Source organism: Camponotus floridanus, unplaced genomic scaffold, assembly GCF_003227725.1.
Source record: "Camponotus floridanus strain SB8 unplaced genomic scaffold, Cflo_v7.5 scaffold2, whole genome shotgun sequence".
Taxonomy (NCBI): domain Eukaryota; kingdom Metazoa; phylum Arthropoda; class Insecta; order Hymenoptera; family Formicidae; genus Camponotus; species Camponotus floridanus.
In genome coordinates, this window is record NW_020229325.1 from 7102469 (window position 1) to 7121305 (window position 18837).

General features: G+C 29.7%; 1 protein-coding gene across 2 annotated transcripts in view; it reads right to left on the bottom strand.

Moving 5' to 3' along the window:
• Positions 1-14843, bottom strand: part of LOC105255546 (putative phosphatidate phosphatase) — a 32879-nt gene extending 18036 nt beyond the window's left edge. The window contains exons 1-2 of one of the 2 annotated variants that reach the window (XM_011264869.3): positions 14479-14843; positions 2566-2717 (exon numbers count right to left, since the gene is read on the bottom strand). In XM_011264869.3, coding sequence (XP_011263171.1) covers positions 2566-2717; positions 14479-14542 — 216 coding nt within the window. In that variant the 5' untranslated portion in view covers positions 14543-14843. The remainder of the gene's footprint in view (positions 1-2565; positions 2718-14478) is intronic. The other variant, XM_011264870.3, reaches the window with a different exon arrangement.
• Positions 14844-18837: the final 3994 nt, after the last annotated feature.

Here is an 18837-nt window from a genome sequence, read left to right on the forward strand (position 1 = left end):
CATCTTTTGACGAGACTAATTCGCGCGTTTATTATATCTCTCTCTCTTTTCTCCGTTCCTTTCATTCATCTTTTTTCTCTCTCTTTCTTTCTCTCGCTCACGCATATACGTATGTAATTTCACGTGGTTTGAATTATGCACGATGCTCGAAATTATTCATCCCCGGGGTGACAGCGTTAATTCGAACTTTATGCGACGCGAAGTCGAGATGAGAGCAAAAGAGCAAAACCTGACACCTGACGTTTGAAGAACGGCGAGTATCTCGGGGGCATGACATCGAAATGAGATGCATTTCGACGAAAACGGAGAAAACCAAAAATAACGCGTTTTATGTCCATGTGAATTTAATTGTGGAGATGGATTTCGACCTCTTCGCTTTCGCCTGAGGTGAAATGTTGCATTTGTATTTTACGCGTGACTCGTCGCAACATTTACTAAATTATAAACTACGATGGGATTCTTTGAAGAAAATGTGGCTTATATAAAAGAAAATATTGAAGCAAATATTTCTTATATAAAAAAGTATGCGACTATTTACAAGATTTTATTATGTAACGCAAAAATAAAAATTTACCGCACAAGAAATTGAGAAAAATTATTCTTTTCGCAACATAAATCAGGTATATGACATTATTTAAAAAATTTTTAAAAAAGTTATTATTCACAGATGTTGTTATTTACATTTACATAAATTATTTATATTATTTTCCAGAAACAGACATTTTCTTAATCTTCAAAAATAATTTCAGAAAGCTATTTACACTTGTTTTAAATTTGAAAAATTTTGACGTTAAAAAAAATATTGAAATAATTCAAATGAAAATTCCCTGTAAGTTGCAAAACGTAAATTTAATGTAGATTTAATGCAGATTTATTAATTTAATTTATGAGAAATTTTAGAATTATATAAGAAGATAAAAAAAGAGATTATTCGAAAATAAAAAAAAAAGTAAATTAAAACAAATGCACTGTTCACTTCTATTTTATGTAGTCCCGTAGTAAAAGCGAATATTGGAATGATGAAATACAAGATCCAATATTAGACCAGGAATTCATAGAGCGGTAAGAATTCAATGTATTCGTCGAAGCTAGCTGGCACAGATTGCTAAACATTCGAGTGAGAAAAAATATGTAAAATCTATAAATAGCCGCCAATTGCTCATAGAAACATGCCATTCATTGAAACATCGCCCTCGTAAATGAAGTCACATGTTTCAATGTCATTCTCAGATCAGAAGGATTAATCTCTACAAAGGGCGAGAAATTTGCAAAGAAATTTCTGCTCCTTCAATCATCAACGATCTCTTTGCCAACTATTCCTTTATGCGGTTTTCGATGATAGAAATGAGAGAGACAGTCTTTCCATCTTTCTCTCGCGCTTTCTCCTTCTCTCTCTTGTTCGCTCTCCTCGAGAGCTCGGCAAAAATACTCAGCCGGCGGTACATGTGCACCACTTCCAGATACCGTAAATCGATTCTCACGACCACCGAAAAGGCGACGAGTGCACTCTCACTTCCCGCTTGTCGACTCACACATGTGTAGGCAGCAGTGATCGTTCGCCTATCTTCCGTATTCTTAGACGCCGTCTCTCCGTCATCTTTTCTCTCGGAGAAAGAGCTTCAAAAGTGACACGCGACAGACTCTTCAAATGGCTCGCGATCGCATCTGTTACTGATCATTGTGACATGCAAACTCGAGATATCGCCATCGCAAAATTGCACAAATGTATACGTCGCGGCAGGTTTCAATTTCGAAGCTAGCTATTTCTAACATTTTTATTCTCTCCTCAATTATATATTATATATTATATATTTTATTATATATTATATATTATATATTTAGAACAGGAAATTTGTCTTTAAATTATACGTTAAAATGTTTGAATTTTTATTGGAATAAAATGATTTAAATTCTTTTAATTTAAATAGCATTTTAAACACATAAGCGCGTGATATTTAAGAATTAATATTGAAAAAAAAATAATTTTTTAATATAAATAATATAAATAGTATCATATCAATATAATGATAATATTTATGTGTTTAAAATACTATTTAAAATTGATGTATTGTTTTTGTAAATATAAAATATAAAATAAGATGTGAAAGAGATTGATCCAAATTAATTTTTTGAATAATTGTTTTGAGAGAATAATTTATATCCTAAATACACTATTATCTTAATTCTAATAAGCATTGAAAATGGATTAGCGGAAGAAAGGCAAGAATACATAAATGTTATTTCCAGTATAAATCAAATCAAATATCATAAACATAATTTCTCCTTTCTAAAGTAAGAGTGACTTTTCTATCAAATTAATGCAATTTCATATACAATGACAACATATTCAATGACAAGTTAGACTAAGATAACTTGTTAAACGACTGCTATATCTCAACAGTGACTTTTATCACACGTCATACAGCAAGTCATAATGCACGTTAGAAGTGCTCGCAATGAAAGAGATAAGATCTTCGCTATAACGGTAGATGGTCAGGTGATTTCTCACAACATTTCTCGCGACATATCAGCATAAATCACAATCACAATCAAAGGTTGACTCACCGTGCATATAGGAAGGAAAAGGCCGATGACGTACAGCATCGCGCTCGTAACCGTGGATTCGTGATACGGGTGATAGAGTGATTCATCGTTGCAGAAAAAGCCACGTTTGTAAGGTTTACCAAATAGGTAAAACATCAGCACCGAGAAACCCACTGAAACACAGATGCAGAGAAAATCTCGTTATATCGTCGATCGCTTTATATTATCGTTCAATAATAAATGTGCATATCATCGTCCGATTCGCGCGACCATCGATTAATCGGGATTAAACATCGTCTCGTGAACTCCGTGTTGACATGCAATTTATTGCTCGTCGTACAAGCCATCGCTGTCATACAACGATAATGTTGTGACTATCAATCGAGAAACGGCATGCCTTCGATATTTAGATAATTTTCAATGGATGCGTATAATCTTTCGAGTCATTGACTGCTTCTGATTACATTATACGCTTCTATATACAGATCTATTGATCTTCCTTTCTTCAAGAGAAAGCTTAAAGTGGATTTTATTTAGATAATTATTATTTAGCAACTTTGTTAATTTAAAATATTGTCTACTTTTATAATTATATAAATCTCGAATAATATTTCTATCTGACATAATACTATTTTTAAATTTATAACAAAAAACTTTTTTACATTCTTACTTTTTCCAAATTCTTTTATTACGTTCATTTACGGATTTCTGTTTTAATTTATTGCTTATTATATTTAATTAAAGAAACATCTCATACTATATTTATCTGCATTTTAAATACTTGACTATATTTTAACGTAAAATATTTTAATTTAAAATGTATTATTAATTTGCAACAATTTGTAAGATCATAATATGATAATAATTTAAAAATCTATAAAATTAAAAATATATAATAACATTTAATTTTATACAAGTAGCATGCGCCCCTGCCTAGCAAGCATATAAAATTGCTTGGTTTACTCATAGACTATAATTATTATAACTGCCTCGTTATACAGATATATATATATATATATATATATATATATATATATATATATATAATTTCAGCGATTTATAAAGAAAAGAAAGAGAAAGATGGCACTCTTGTACATATTTTTATAATAATACTTAATGTAAAAACTTGATCAATACTACTGTTATACAGCTAATCACTATGAAGGCTTAAAGCGAAAATTATGCATCGCTTATCATATTATACATATTTTGTATCAATAATTTTTCTTACTTTTAAGACCGCAAAAAATACTTGCATTTATCGTCGACGCATAATTTTAACGGTGCTATTTAACGATCGTCAAAAATCGTTAGAAAATTACCAACAACCTGTCAGCTTGAATTTATTTACCCACGTTATTTTTACTACTACCTGCAAATCACGGGTCCAGACGGTCGTTGAGATAATTGTCACACTGCTTTCAACATGAAGGAAGTAATACACGTATATACGTTGAGCAGCTAAAATATATAATAGTTTCCGCGATCGATTTTATTATTTATGGTAACCTGTCAACGGCGTGTTTTGCAAACCAAATTGCGCCCCCCGAAAAATTCAAACGTGATTATGATATGGGAAAAATGCCGTTGTTAATTTCACATCATATTTTTTTTAAACTTCAAACTTAACTAAATTTAAAATTTCGCGAATGTATCGCTTATATAAGAAACAATAATATACTTAAATTAAAATCTTATTTTTCATACTATAACTACAATTTAAATTAAAATCTTATTTTTCATACTATAACTACAATTTTGCAAAATTGTGTATTTATCTTAGCGATAAGTTTATTGCTGACAATTGCTCGGAAAAAGAACTTTCTTTCTTTTATGTGCTAAAGCTATTACAAATGCATGACATTTATAAATGGCTTTAAGAAATAAAAAAAATACTTGCATATTCTCATCTTATCCATTTGTGTATAATAGCGTTTAATTCAGTTGATGAGAATTTTTTAATACTGATAAAATTTTAATTGATTTTATCATTTTCTAGTTCTTTAAAAAAATTATAAAATTGAATTTTTATAATTTTCTTTATTCGCCTGTGAGTCTCTCGTGTGACATTTGTATTTTTTCAAAAGTATACATATAGGTATCTATAGATATACATTTACCTATAGATTGAATAAAAGAAAAATATATGTATAAATAAATATAATTTCCTAGAAAAAAAAATTTCGAATATGAGAATTTGACATTTATGTATGAATATCGATATTCACTTACGTGACGATTGAAACATATAATTTCTTGTACAAGAATTCCATCAAAAGTTCTTTAAAACTATATTATATACGACAGCTGTATCTTTGTCATATTAAAATTAATTATCAACAAAAATAAATGTCAATAATATATCAACATCATGTAAACAAGCAATAGTAACATATACATCGAGATAACTCCATATCACCATTTAATTAACATTAAAAAGAGAGCAAAACGTACATAATCAAATAAAAGAAAGATTTATTCTATTTTTTACTTTTTTTGCAAATTTACTTCTTGCTCCGCATCACGATTTATTAGTATCTCGTGAATTATTTTTATTTAAGGATGAAATTGCAACTTGTCAAGAAAAAATATTTGGATTTAAATCATACGAAAGGATGGCTTTTAAATGAAAACATATACGCGAATAAAGTGCTCACAATAATTTATAACCGTTATGGAGTTGATAATTACGTGTAAATGTGCAATCTTTACGATTTGTAGCGATTTTACTACCAGAGATAATTACACTTTCACGCCATGTCGCAAAGTATTTATATCTTTCAAGTACTACGCATTTAAAAATTCTACATGGCACGTCCCTAAGGTAATATCCCTCGCGAAATGATGTAAACAGGTATTTTCAGGAAACATTATAATAAACTTTACGATGCGGTTATTAATCGTTCCATCGTTCTCTCTTCTTTTCCTTATTATATATAATCTATCGACTCTTCAACACATGGAATAATTGATATTTTTATTGGAGGTAAACGCAATACCAAATAGGGTTTAGTTATGATAATAACATGTCATTAATCATGACTTCTCTGACAAGAGTCTGAGGGTCAAGTGTGAAACGACGTGTAAAAGAAACTCGATACTTATTTATGACTTGTTGCGCTTTATATGATTGTATTACGTAATAAAGGGAAATGACATTATCATTACGCTGTCAAGCATAACGGCGTTCGTGATATAACAAAATAGGGCCAAGGGCAATTTGGTGAATAAGAATATAAAACAAATATGTGTGATTAAACTCAAGATATTTCGATAATTAAAGGACTCTAAATTTGAGACATATTTTTAAAAAAATGTATAAAGGAAAAAATATATAATATATAAAAATATATGATAACAAATAAATGTGAATTGTAAACACAATTTTTATAGAGAGATCAAGTAATTCGTATGAAACGAAAAAGTGAATGCGAAAGGAGCTAAATATATTTTGCGAACTATCGCATTGCATTTTACAAGATTTTATGAAGTTTAATATTCAGAAATCTGTCTACGTCATTCTTTTTTTCGAAATGATTTCATCACATCATCGCGAAAATATATTCTCTTATTCACGAAGGTGTGCCCAGACGTAATCAAAAGTCGCAAAACATAATCGAAATAAAAATGAAAAATACAAGTTATGAGAATTTTAATGTCAATAAAATTTTCATGAAATATTAAAGCGGTTCTTAAGAAACGCAAAAGAAGATTTCTTGGATTCTGATAAACCTGATTATGAGCATATAAGGTATCAATTAAAATATAAGCAAGTTACATAATAACATTGCATAATTGCTGGTAACATATACATATGCACATTTTTCATGATGACAAATCGTATAAAATGATTGTGCTAATGCTCTAATGCAAAACGTATGATTTAGACATACCTTGACACTCATTCCTAGTACAGGTGTCCGTGTTTAGTCATCATCAAAATGGCACATTATTGCAATGCTGATGACTCAATGCGAAACCGATACTTTGAGAAAAAAATAATCTGTATTATTTTCGATCAAATTCTTTGGTGAGATGAGAAGTATCGTTATCATTTTTTAATTTTTTTCTCAACAGAGAAAATATATAAAAATATTAAAATGTTTTTTTAATGTTGTTCATTTCCGAGATTTTAGTAATTAATGAAAAAGTGTCTAGTAATTTTTCGACAAATTTTTTTTATTATTTATCGATTAACATGATTTCATTATGTGACAGTATATCATCTTTACATGTTTAATACTCTGCTTGATTTGCGGTATCATGTGCATCCTAATTTTTAACAAGAGTTTGAATGCTTTTATATTTATTATTTCACGAGAAATACTTCTCTCGAAATATAAATCTGGTTTTTTCTCCCCCTCCTCCGATATGCAAATATAAAACTGCCCGCGGCTAGAACGCTGTAATAGAGGTCTAAAAATCGTTATATCCTTGGAAGAAATATTTTAGCAATATTGGAATTGAAATCTTTTACTCTCAGAAATACATTTCTTTCTTATTGTTGAATATTTTCGATAAAAATTGTCGTAAATTTATGCAGACTAAAAAAGTTTATATAATATTTCAAATTTAAGCTAAAATACATGCAAAAGTAAATCAGCTTATTTCAATGCTTCTCAAAAAAATGAGCTTGCTATACATTAATAAAATTTATAATAAATAAATTACTTCTATTTTAATAGATTCTATTTTAGTAAATTAATAATCTATATTAATAAATTAATTACTTTTTATATATCAACAAAAATATTTTTAGGAAAAGTTGCAAAAGTTTCACAAACACAGATACAATTAATTTATAAAGATAATAGAGCGTAAAAATATATATAACGTGCCAAAAAGTAAAGGAAGAGAGAGAAAGAGTAATTAGAAAGTTATAATGCAATTTGAAGTTAAAAATATTTTAAAACTAATGTTTACCTGCTTTTAATTTGTGTTGGTTTTATTAATGGGGTATGTACTCGTAATAATACGAAGTATTAAAAAAAACGTGTTTTTGCTTAAAACTATTCGGCCTCGAAAAAAATTTTTATCGTAAAATAAAATATTTATGATAAAAACACTGCAATGCAATATACGATAATGCGTCATCGCATATTATCGTTTCGTGTTTTTGCGAAAATATTTGGTCTTTCGTAAAGAGTAATTTTAAAATATTTATGATAAAAACACACACTGTAACACAACGTACGATAATGCGTCATCGCATATACCGATTTGTTGGATGCAACGTGTCCTTCATTATTTTTATGCTGATTTCTATAATAAGCATAACAAATTATACAAGCATTTCTTAATTTTATTCAAATTGCTTTTAAATATCATTGCAAAATCAATTTTGTCCGATTAAACAAGAATATGAAAAAGTTTGTTTATAAAATAAATTTTATATATTCGATATATTATTAATGAAAAAAATTAAACACAAATAAATAATTGAATTTTTTATTTTACGTCACGTATAAATAAGGAAAATATAATAAAATTGTAAAAATATAATAAATTTTGCTTATGTTTATTTGTGTTTATTTTCAACAACGAGCTATATTTATAATAATAAATTTAAAAAATTAACTGTTAATTTTTTATATAAAAAATTAATTGATTGTTTGAAGCAATATTCAATTATCCCTAATAAAAAATTTTTGTTTTTGTTAATTATTTTTATATATATTTATTATTATTTAATTATCACTATTTATAATTATCTTTATTTTTTTTAAATCACTGTGCCTATATTTTTAAGTAATGTCTTATTGTATGGCGTTCGTATCTCTAACCGGTATTGATGTATTCTTAACAAGAATGTCTCACATGTATTAATTTACGACGTCAAATAATGAACTTCTCATTTTTATGGTTTATCGTGGCAAGCTTAATAAAAACTATCATCATTGTTATTCGTCTCTACCATTATATAAATTACCAAAAATAATAACGACGAGACATAATCGTTAAGGAAAGATCAACAATCAAGAAAGATGCTTCATCGTTTAATTTGAGAGACTTATTTCAATATAACACGCGTTATATATCACGCGGACAATCGCCTGCATAAATCTGCCCACGAATTGTGATTCGTGTATAAGAAGAGAGGTGCTGTGAAATACAAACACCATAAATCTTTGACCGATCGACGCGAGAAAAGAGAGAGAAGGGGAGACAGTGCACGCATTCGAGATTATGCCAAAAAGATTATTAATTCCTTGCGCGAGCGCACGGCCAGTAGATAATTGAAACGATATACTCTATCGAAGAAGTGATGATGGGAGGGGAAGATCTAATTTAATAGACTTATGTATATTCATCAGGACCGAACAAGGCTTATAATCGGCATTTATCTCCTGTGAATGGGCTTGATGCGCACTTGTGGAACGAACTAGTCCCGCAAGTTTGCAGGCTTTTCTACAGCCTCTTCTTTTCGGGACCGTCTTAACAAGGTTTGAAAGGGCCCGATTACCAGACTGACAATGAGAGCCAGAGGAAACGTAGGAAAAAATGGCCGCGTTTCGCACTCGGTCTAACGAAATTATCGCCAAATTTATTCTAAGCAAGCTTGACCGTTATTGTATGTGTATTTGTGTTGTCTATCTAAAAAGAATTTATTAATATCATTACAGGCTGCCTATAACCAAGGTCTCGTCTCATCGCGAATAAATCACGGCTATCGGTCGAGCTAAATCGCTTAGCCCATGTTTATTTTTATCTGTACATAAGAGCGTGAGACCTGCGGTTTTCGTGACCGCTCTCGTGATTTCTCCTCGCAAAAACGCGTCACGCGAGAGTGGCTTAGTTAAACTATCTAATTTGTCTTATGTAATCTCGTTTAAATGACATTGTACAACAATTAACAATTCAATTGCCACTTCCTCCTGAAATCCTCAACTTCCTTGATGATACATTTGTGTAACATACATCCTTTCTGTTTTCATATATTATTCATATATTATTTCATTTCATATATTTAAGTAGAATAAATATAAAAAGAGAAAAGTTTTTCATAATAATGCATAAAAATGATATTCATTTTGATGTTTGAGTATTATTTCTTTTTTTTTTCAAAATATATAATAAATTACAGTATTGCAAGTATATGGTGAAACTGGCACGGCAATCTACGAATTTTAAAAAAAGACTAAGGCCGGAATTCATAGTCCGATCTTCTATTTAAGATTATCTTAAATCTGATCTTAGGTCGTCTTAAGATTCTATTCAGCCAATAAAATAGCCGTAAAACATTTTCAATCCTTACTTAAGATAATCTTAAATATAAGAACCGACTATGAATACCAGCCTAAGAGTTCCGATAGCACTTTTCATAGTTCTACAGTTCCTGATAAAAATTAAAAGAATTTCGCATTCCTTATGTTAAAAAATCGAATTCGAAAAAATGTGTCCAACTTCGCGAATCTAGTACAACATCCTTCCTTTTAAAATATCAAACGCATTGAATATCATTATTTTTAGCAAGTTTCTGATGGTTCTGTTCAAGTTCAGCGTATATATGCAATTTTCGATATTTGAAAAAAAATAATTTTTAAACAATTTTTGAAATATCGAAATATCTAAAATTGCATATATACGCTGAACTTGAACAAAACTATAGAGAACTGTAATTAAAAAATAATTTTCATAACGTTTTAGTACTTTAGAGGGAGAGTGTCGCGCGTGCTGGGTAATTATAAAAAAAATTTAAAAGATAAACGGTCGAAACTCTGCGTAAAAATGTATCTAAAGGAGAAGAAGTTTTATAAAACTATTAAGAATTATATCGTTAGAATTGCGGAAAATTATTCGCACGATACATTTTCACTAAGTGTCGAGGACATTAAAAATTGATTAAAAATTATTATTTTTCGAATATTGATCTGAAATTGCACATGTTTTTTAAACTTGAATAGAACTATGGGGAACTCTTGCTAAAAATAATAATATTCAATGTATTTTGGTACTTTAGAGGGAAAGGTGTCGTGCTAGATTCGCGAAGTTAGCATCTTTTTTCGATTTAATATAAGAAATGCGGAAGTCTTTTTAATTTTTATCAGGAACTGTAGAACTATAAAAAATTCTATCAGAATTCTTAGTACTTTTTTTAAATTCGTAAACTGTCGTGTCAGTTTCACAGATACCAGTATCCACATAGCATGCATATCCAAAAGATGTCCAGAAAGTGTCCAGAAGGTATCCAGAGACCCAACATATCTTTGGGCGATTAGACATCTTCAGGATGTTTTGTTAATGTCTTTTGGACATAGGGTGCTATATGGGTATATGCATCTATTATAATAAATGTCAAAATTCTAAAAAGACTTTTAAGAAAATACAGGGTATATTTGAAATGATGCACTAAACTTTAGGAGCGTATTCTAGAGGTCAAAATAAGACTTTTTTTCCTATGAACATGGATCCGCAAATGAACCCCCATCCGAACTAGAGGCTCCTACCTAAAGTTTGGAAAAAATTAAAAATTGTATTTCAGAAAAAAAGATTTTGAGATTATCTATCACTCTCTCTTGAGAGATAAATAAATTTGCGTTGCGAATGTTTGGTCAATTTCAGACATTTTCGAAAGCTCGGAGAGGATCCATGTTCATAAGAAAAAAAAGTCTTATTGTGACTCTAGAATACGCTCCTAAAGTTTAGTGCATCATTTCAGATACACCCTGTATAAGATTAGTCTCAAGAAAAAAATAAATCTAGTTATAGAATATTTATCATTTCAAATAAAAAAAAAAGACTTTCATCGATTTCTTTCACTTTCTCTCTCAATTTTAAATAAATATAAATAATATTTCTTTCACTTTCTCTCTCAATTTTGAATAATACACTTAAAGATTTATTTATTAAATCATTATGTTTTTGCATCATCATGAACACATAACATCTCCATATTTCTGATAATTATGTGTTCATGACGCAAAAAGATAATCGTTTAATAAATAAGTGGATCTTGTATGAGACAACAAGTATTGCGTCCGCATTAAAAGAAATAGCACAAATTATACATGCTTGTTTCTGACGCGAAAATTATGTAAGCGGAAATGTAAAAAAAATATTTCCTTCTGATTACATTTCGTTATGAAACAACCTGTGGTTTCGCATAATTTCCTTATAAATGACGTTCATCAACTCATTTTAACAAAATGTTATCGCTCGCATAAAAATCAGATGTAGATAAAAACAAGCGATTATCAAAGAATCATTAAAATTATAATGAGAATAGAAATATTTCAATAATGATAAAATCACTTCTGACTCATATTTCTTTATCTGCTAAAAAAATTTATGTTTTTACATTAATTACTAAAATTGATCGAAGAAGAATTGATTAAAGATGAAATAATTTGTTTATTTTAATTAATTAATTCAGTCATTAATTGATTAATTTTATCAATATATATTACTGAAGAAATTTATGTTATTTCTCTTTTTCTAACCCCTCCGTCCTCTCACTCTCCCTATTATTTATTTTTAAATATTATTTTGCAAGAATTTTTAAATAATAATATTCTTCGCATGGCAATATTTCTAATTCTTTTAAACAGCTGTATGTTTTTATATCTTCTCATATTTAAATAAATTAAATATTTAACTACAACTATAATATTCCCCATAAATGAATTTTCGTTCTTTTACAATATTTTTCTCACTATAGATAAACTATTGATCAGGATGACAATTCAAACAGGAAATTCTATGATAAAATATATTTTAACAAAAAAAAAGTATTCTTTTCACTCGAGATAAGGGCGCCGTATCATCTGTCCGCATAAATGACTTTTCGTTCTCCATAAATGACTTTTCGTTCTTTTACAATATTTTTCTCACTATAGATAAACTATTGATCAGGATGACAATTCAAACAGGAAATTCTACGATAAAATATATTTTAACAAAAAAAAATATTCTTTCCACTCGAGATAAGGGCGCCGTATCGTCTGCCTCGTGGAAACTGTGTCACCATGGTACCGTGAAATGAAATCGATCGAGCTGATTCCATTGCAGTTTGTGTTTACAGTACGCAATATATATTAGCAAAATGCATTACATTTCCGCGAAATATTGCGCTCTAAATCATACTCTCGTCTGCCTGCTATTGTGATGTAAATTGATAAGACTAACAGAAAAGTGGAGTATTCCCCTAACGGAATACGAGATCGCGTTTATTTGAATTTAGATCGCATTCGCTCGAATGCTTATTAGTCTTCGAAATGATTCCTTTTCGTTATCTATGTACTTACTGTTCTCACTTATTTATGTTATCACTAATCCACGTATGACATAGAGGAATGTATAATTTATCACATCGTAAGAAGAGCAAATATATTGCATGCTATGCATGTCTTGCATTTTATTTCAATAAACAATTCAGTAATTTAATTATGTTGAATAAAACGAGAATATTAGAATGGGAAAAATAACACATTTTTGCAAATGTCAAATTTATAATTAATAATAGTCTAGGGGGAAGAAGAAAGAGAGAGAGAGAGAGAGAGAGAGAGAGAGAGAGAGAGATATCTTGAAAATTCAAAAACTTGAATATTATCTTTATTATTATCCACACAAAATGTCTTTATTTACATTTAAATGTTTTTATTTACATTTAAAACCTCTTGACTCTTTTTTTATTTGTCACTTATAAATTATTCAAAATTTCCAACATACATTTACAAACATACAAAATTTACACATAGAGAAAAATGTATACTGTGTTTAAGTAAATATTATTTATTTTAAATATATCATAAGTTTGTATATCCGCAAATATATCATAAGTTCATCACAAGCATTAAATTTAATTGAATATTTTTTGATATTACTGATAAGTGTTTTCTGAATTTTAGTCATATTTTAGTCAAGCATATTAAATTTAAACAAAAATTTGGTTTGCTTATTACATAGAATTGGCGTAAAATAAGTTTGATATTTCTTTAATACAAACTTTACAATATTCTTGAAGAGAAAATAAATTCTTCTTCTGAGTACACGATAATGAGATTTTTCAACATTTGTAATGAATATATTTTAAGACTATTATCAAGAATATATTTTTTGTTGAAGAAAACTATTACTTAAAAAAAGAAAAATAAACTGAGTCGCTTTTCTTGGCAGTAAAATGATATTTTTCTCTGTGCATAAACGTAATGTTGATTACGTAATTTCTTAAAACTTGCATATAAATTTGGAATAATCGATGGAGCGATTTTACGAAAATTTGAATTAATTACTTTTTAAACATTCAAATATTTAAAAGAGAAACTTTATGAAGAATCTGTATTTTCCCATTGCAACATATAGACAAGACAATACATGTGTATATATTGTGTACAGGTGTAATTATTGTAGACAAAGTGTAAATTCCAGAAAAATTTACTAGTATTTAAAAAATTTCCTATTTCAAAATCTCGGAACAATGTCAGGCAGGTAAAGATTAATTGATCCATTAAGAATCCTGGCAGCGTAAATTAAGGAAGAGACTCCATTAAAGCCTAAGTGCTACGCTACATTCCGAAATATCTGAGGGTTAAAATCCCGCGTACTTTCGAAACGACGCATCGCGCGGCTGTCTCCATCCAACTTTTTTCTCTCTCTCTCTCTCTCTCTCTCTCTCTTTCTCGTCTTTTTCTCTCCTCGCAAGTGTCTCGTAAACATCCATAGAGGAGGCGATTGGCAGAAATTACGTATCGCGAGAGAGCAGTGCTCTCGCGCGTACGAAAATGCACCTGCCAATTTAGAGGTTAATCTCCGCTCCCCCTCTCGCTCTCGGTTAAATATCAAACGAGCCGCGCGCGCGACGGTGTCGTCTTGACTGTCAATCTGACAGCCGCCCGAGGCTCGACCCGTAATGTAATTCATCGCCCGGGACGTGGGTTTAAACGACGGTCCCACAGTTCGCGCGCCGCGCATTTAAACTCTCGTGATTTTACTCACCGATAAACAAGCAGAGGAAGTCCACGATGAGCTTTCGCAGAATCAACTTAGATGATCGATCCATGCTGTCGCGAGCGCGCGCTTGTCGCAACTTTCGCTCGCGATGAATTAGACGCTGCGACGTTCAGGTGTCTCCGCGGACAGGTTGCAGTAATCGCTGTAATCGGTAATGCGACGATAAGACTGCGAGCCTCGCGGTCAAGTGCATAAGGGAGCAGGGACAACGTGACGCGGGACTCGAGCGATTCGCGTCATTGACGTTTCACGAGTATTTTACGCGCGTGACGTGGAGCGCGACACTCAACACCCGACGTCTCAGAATGGACTGACTGAGGCGCGCCGCTCATCGGTCGCTCGTCGAGCTCCCCCCCCACCCTTCCTACCTTCCTCCCCACCACCGCCATTCTCGCGCTTTCTCTCTAGGCGCGAATCCGCGACCACCCCGATCGGGATTCAGTCAATGACTGATTCTGCGACTGCGCGCGACAGGAGACGCGCGTTATGCACGTGCTCCGATTACTGCGCGCGCTTGCGAATGACGGCACGTGACCCACGAAAATGGAGCAACCCCATCGGCGAGACGATCATTGAGAAACGATAGTCGAAATAAACATCTTACATGAATATTCGACAAGATCATTTTGATTCGGCAAGATCATTTTAGTTCGACAAGATCATTTTGATTCGACAAAATCATTTTAATTCGATCATTTTGATTGCGCTTTTTTACAATTTTATCGCGAAGAAATAATTATATTATCGCTTAGAAATAATTATAAATAGTTTCGATTTTGGGGAAATAGAATTAGGAAAGAACAAAATATAATATTAACTTAATAGAAATATGTATATAAAATACTAGAGAGAATAAATCCTTTTTATAATCTTGCTTTTACATTGCTATTCAATCTTGTGTTTATTGCGTTAATTTATCCTCATCTTTTAAATTATTTTAAAAAATTCAACCAAAAATATAATATACATTTTCGCTCCGCAGTTATTGTTTTTATGAAATATATATATTTTGTCCGACAATATAGAAAATTTGAATGATTGATAAATTTAACAAATTGAATTACATTTTATTTGCGAAAAATCAATTATTTTCCTATAATCATTTTATTATTTATTATTTATATAATTCATGTTTTCCTCTAAAATTTATTTCGTAAACGATAATAATAATTATGATTAGATACAAACTCACTCCTTTAAACGAAACAAATCATGTTCGTATTGCGTCAGGAATGACGACAAAATCGTGAATAATACGTGACTCTATGCACATCACATTCGATTACGATTTATAAAGAGAAATTGTGCCTTGAATAGTAGCCTTCATCTCCACGTCTGTTACATAATAAAGCTCGCATTCGTATTTAATAGAATGTAACCATTTATTGTATTATTTAATTTCTTAGTTATGTCAAATTATTGACAAGTGAAATAAAGATTACCTTACTAAATTCACTAATTTTTCTAATTTAAAAATATACATATATATAGAGAGAGAAAAAAGGCATTTATTTATTCATTTAATAAATATTTAATTAAATATTTATTCTTATATATAAATATTCCTATATGTAAATTTTACTCTCTTCTCTCTCTTTCTTTCTCTCTCTCAATAAAAAATACACAATAAGAAAACAATAAAAAAATGTTTGCCATTCCCAATTATATGCAGAAAATGATTAGTATATATATATATTGTTTAATTCTTGTTTTTTAATAAAGATGCTAATAAATAATTGTCTTGATATAGAAGATATCTTTTTCAAAGTAGAGTAAAATTAAAATGTAGAAATAAAGGCTTATTAAATATTTTCGATGCAAATACAGTAGTTTTACTGTTTTATGTTATCTGTTATTTGTATCCTTATGGACGTTTGCGAGAAACATTAAATCGCATTAAATCTTTAGCAATCATTTCATTCATATAAAACATAAGAATAAATTCTGAGAAATTAAAAAATGATAATCCAAACTAAAGCTATAAATATACAATCATACTGTAACTTAATTATCTAATTGTAAGTAAAAGATATATAAAAGATTTCTTCTTAATAGATTAAGAATGGCAAGTTTATCAAAATAATTCAATTCATCATTTTTATTTTCTTTGCAGCCATATTAGATTATGATACATCAAAAGCGAAAAATTATACATTTAATTCAAATATAATTTTATCTAAAGATAAATGAAAAGATATATAACAATATAAATAATAAATGTCTAATTCACGAAAGAACATGTTTATATAATAAATACTTAATATTAACAAATTAACATATAATATTTTATCACTCTATCTTTTTATCGTGATACAGCGTTTAAAAGCAAGAAGTGTTTCGAAACAAGCAAAATTCGAAATTTCGGTAATAAAGTCTTCAGAAACTACTATGTGATCTTTTTTTTTATCATAAATTAAGAAACATCATCAAAATTAAAATAATATCAATATTAAAAAATATAAAAATTAATTAATGTTTCTTAACAATTTATGTGCATGATAGAAAAGTTTTAAAAAATTTCAATTGTGTTCACGAAAACAAGTAAAAATAAGCAAATTTAAGATTAATTGTAATATTAATAATTTTATTATACAAAAGCAGAATTGTCTATTTCATTATAAAGAAATTCTCCCTTTCTATATGTATATACATAAATTTAAAAATTATTTACTTTTACTGTAGAAATACAATCTGATTAAAATTGTGATTTCGTTCAATATATAAATTATGTGCAAAATTATGTCACATTTATATTGTAGCAAATATAAGTAATATGATTTATGTACATAATATGATTTCAATAATTAAATGATTAAGTTATTAACGAATATATGTATGGATTGAAGGATTGAGAAATTTCCAATGAAGCTACTGAATTAGATTCAAAGTACCTATCTCTTACTTAAGATACAAGTCATGCGTCTGGCACAGAAAACTAGAATAGTGTGAAATAGTGTCACGTTTACGATAGAATGATAGCGGATGGGCCTACAATTCCAAAGTGACATCGGAATGGCGATAATATCGCTCTTCACACCGGTTTCACATCAAGAGTGAAGCCAAACAAAAGTTCTTATCGCGCTGTTTCAACTCCACCAGCAGTACCACCCGCGGTGCATTCCGTATACGTTCGTGTTACGGAGGCGTTCACGCGTGAATGTAACGTCGCCTCAAGTAACATATGCATATTTAACAGCACCTGCTTATCTTCCCGCACGCGCACTGACGCGTAAGCAAATGAGAAAGAAACTTTTAAAAATAATTACTTACACATTTTAATCGGGAATCATTCAACCGACATATTTTCATGTTTACAATTTTATAATTTTTCGCTTCTGACATCATAATTCGCGATATGTCTCCAAGAATGATGGAACGATAGAAATTTGAAAAATGTTTCGATTATTCGCTTGATAGTGAGATATAATAATTAAAGGCGCGGTAGAAAATATATGAGAAGAGCGTTAAAGAGACAAAAAAAGAATTTTAATTCATGAATCTGTAATATTTACACAGGATCGGCGTATAACGTGACACCGTATTGTATTTTACCACAAGGCGATTACATAATTACACAAATGTACAATGTAGCATATAGCACGAAGTTGTGATAGTCTTCGTATATGTTTGCCTATTATTCTGTAAAACGCTTCTCGGCGATTATTATTGCTAGTTAATGATATAATATAGCGGCACCAGAAATGTCGAATTATATATTATATAATACATACATAGCAGAAGAGAGAAAGAGAGAGAGATAGAACTACCATTCGATCGAAATTTCCAATAAATCTGTGGAATGAATTTTCCGTTCGGAAAATTATTCCTTAGGACTAAAAATTATCTTCCTTGGAAAAAGTCCCATCTTTTTTTAAAAAAAACTACGTATGCTTCGGTTGTATTTTATATAGGAATTGATTTTTCACGAAATACTTTGAAACTTTTCGATTGTATCGACATATTTGTATATTATCGACATATTTGTAATAAAAAAATTGATGAAAAATAAAATTAACATACGCGCAATTGAAATAATTAAATTTTAAAATAAACTCTTAAATGTTTCGGCTTAGGTTTACCTGATGTAATGTCGAGCGTGTGTAATCTCAATATTTTTTTCCATTTTAGAGCGAGATCTTCATTATTTGTTTTTAATTAAAATAAAAACTAAAAATCTAAATGTAAGACTAATTCGAGCAAAAATATCATTTTTTTATAAAAAAATACGAATACTATATTTTGAATATAATAATAAATAATATTTAAATAATTTAAAGCACAAATTATCAATAATTATAAATCATTTTATAAATCTACGTTTTTAAATCAAATTTATATATATTT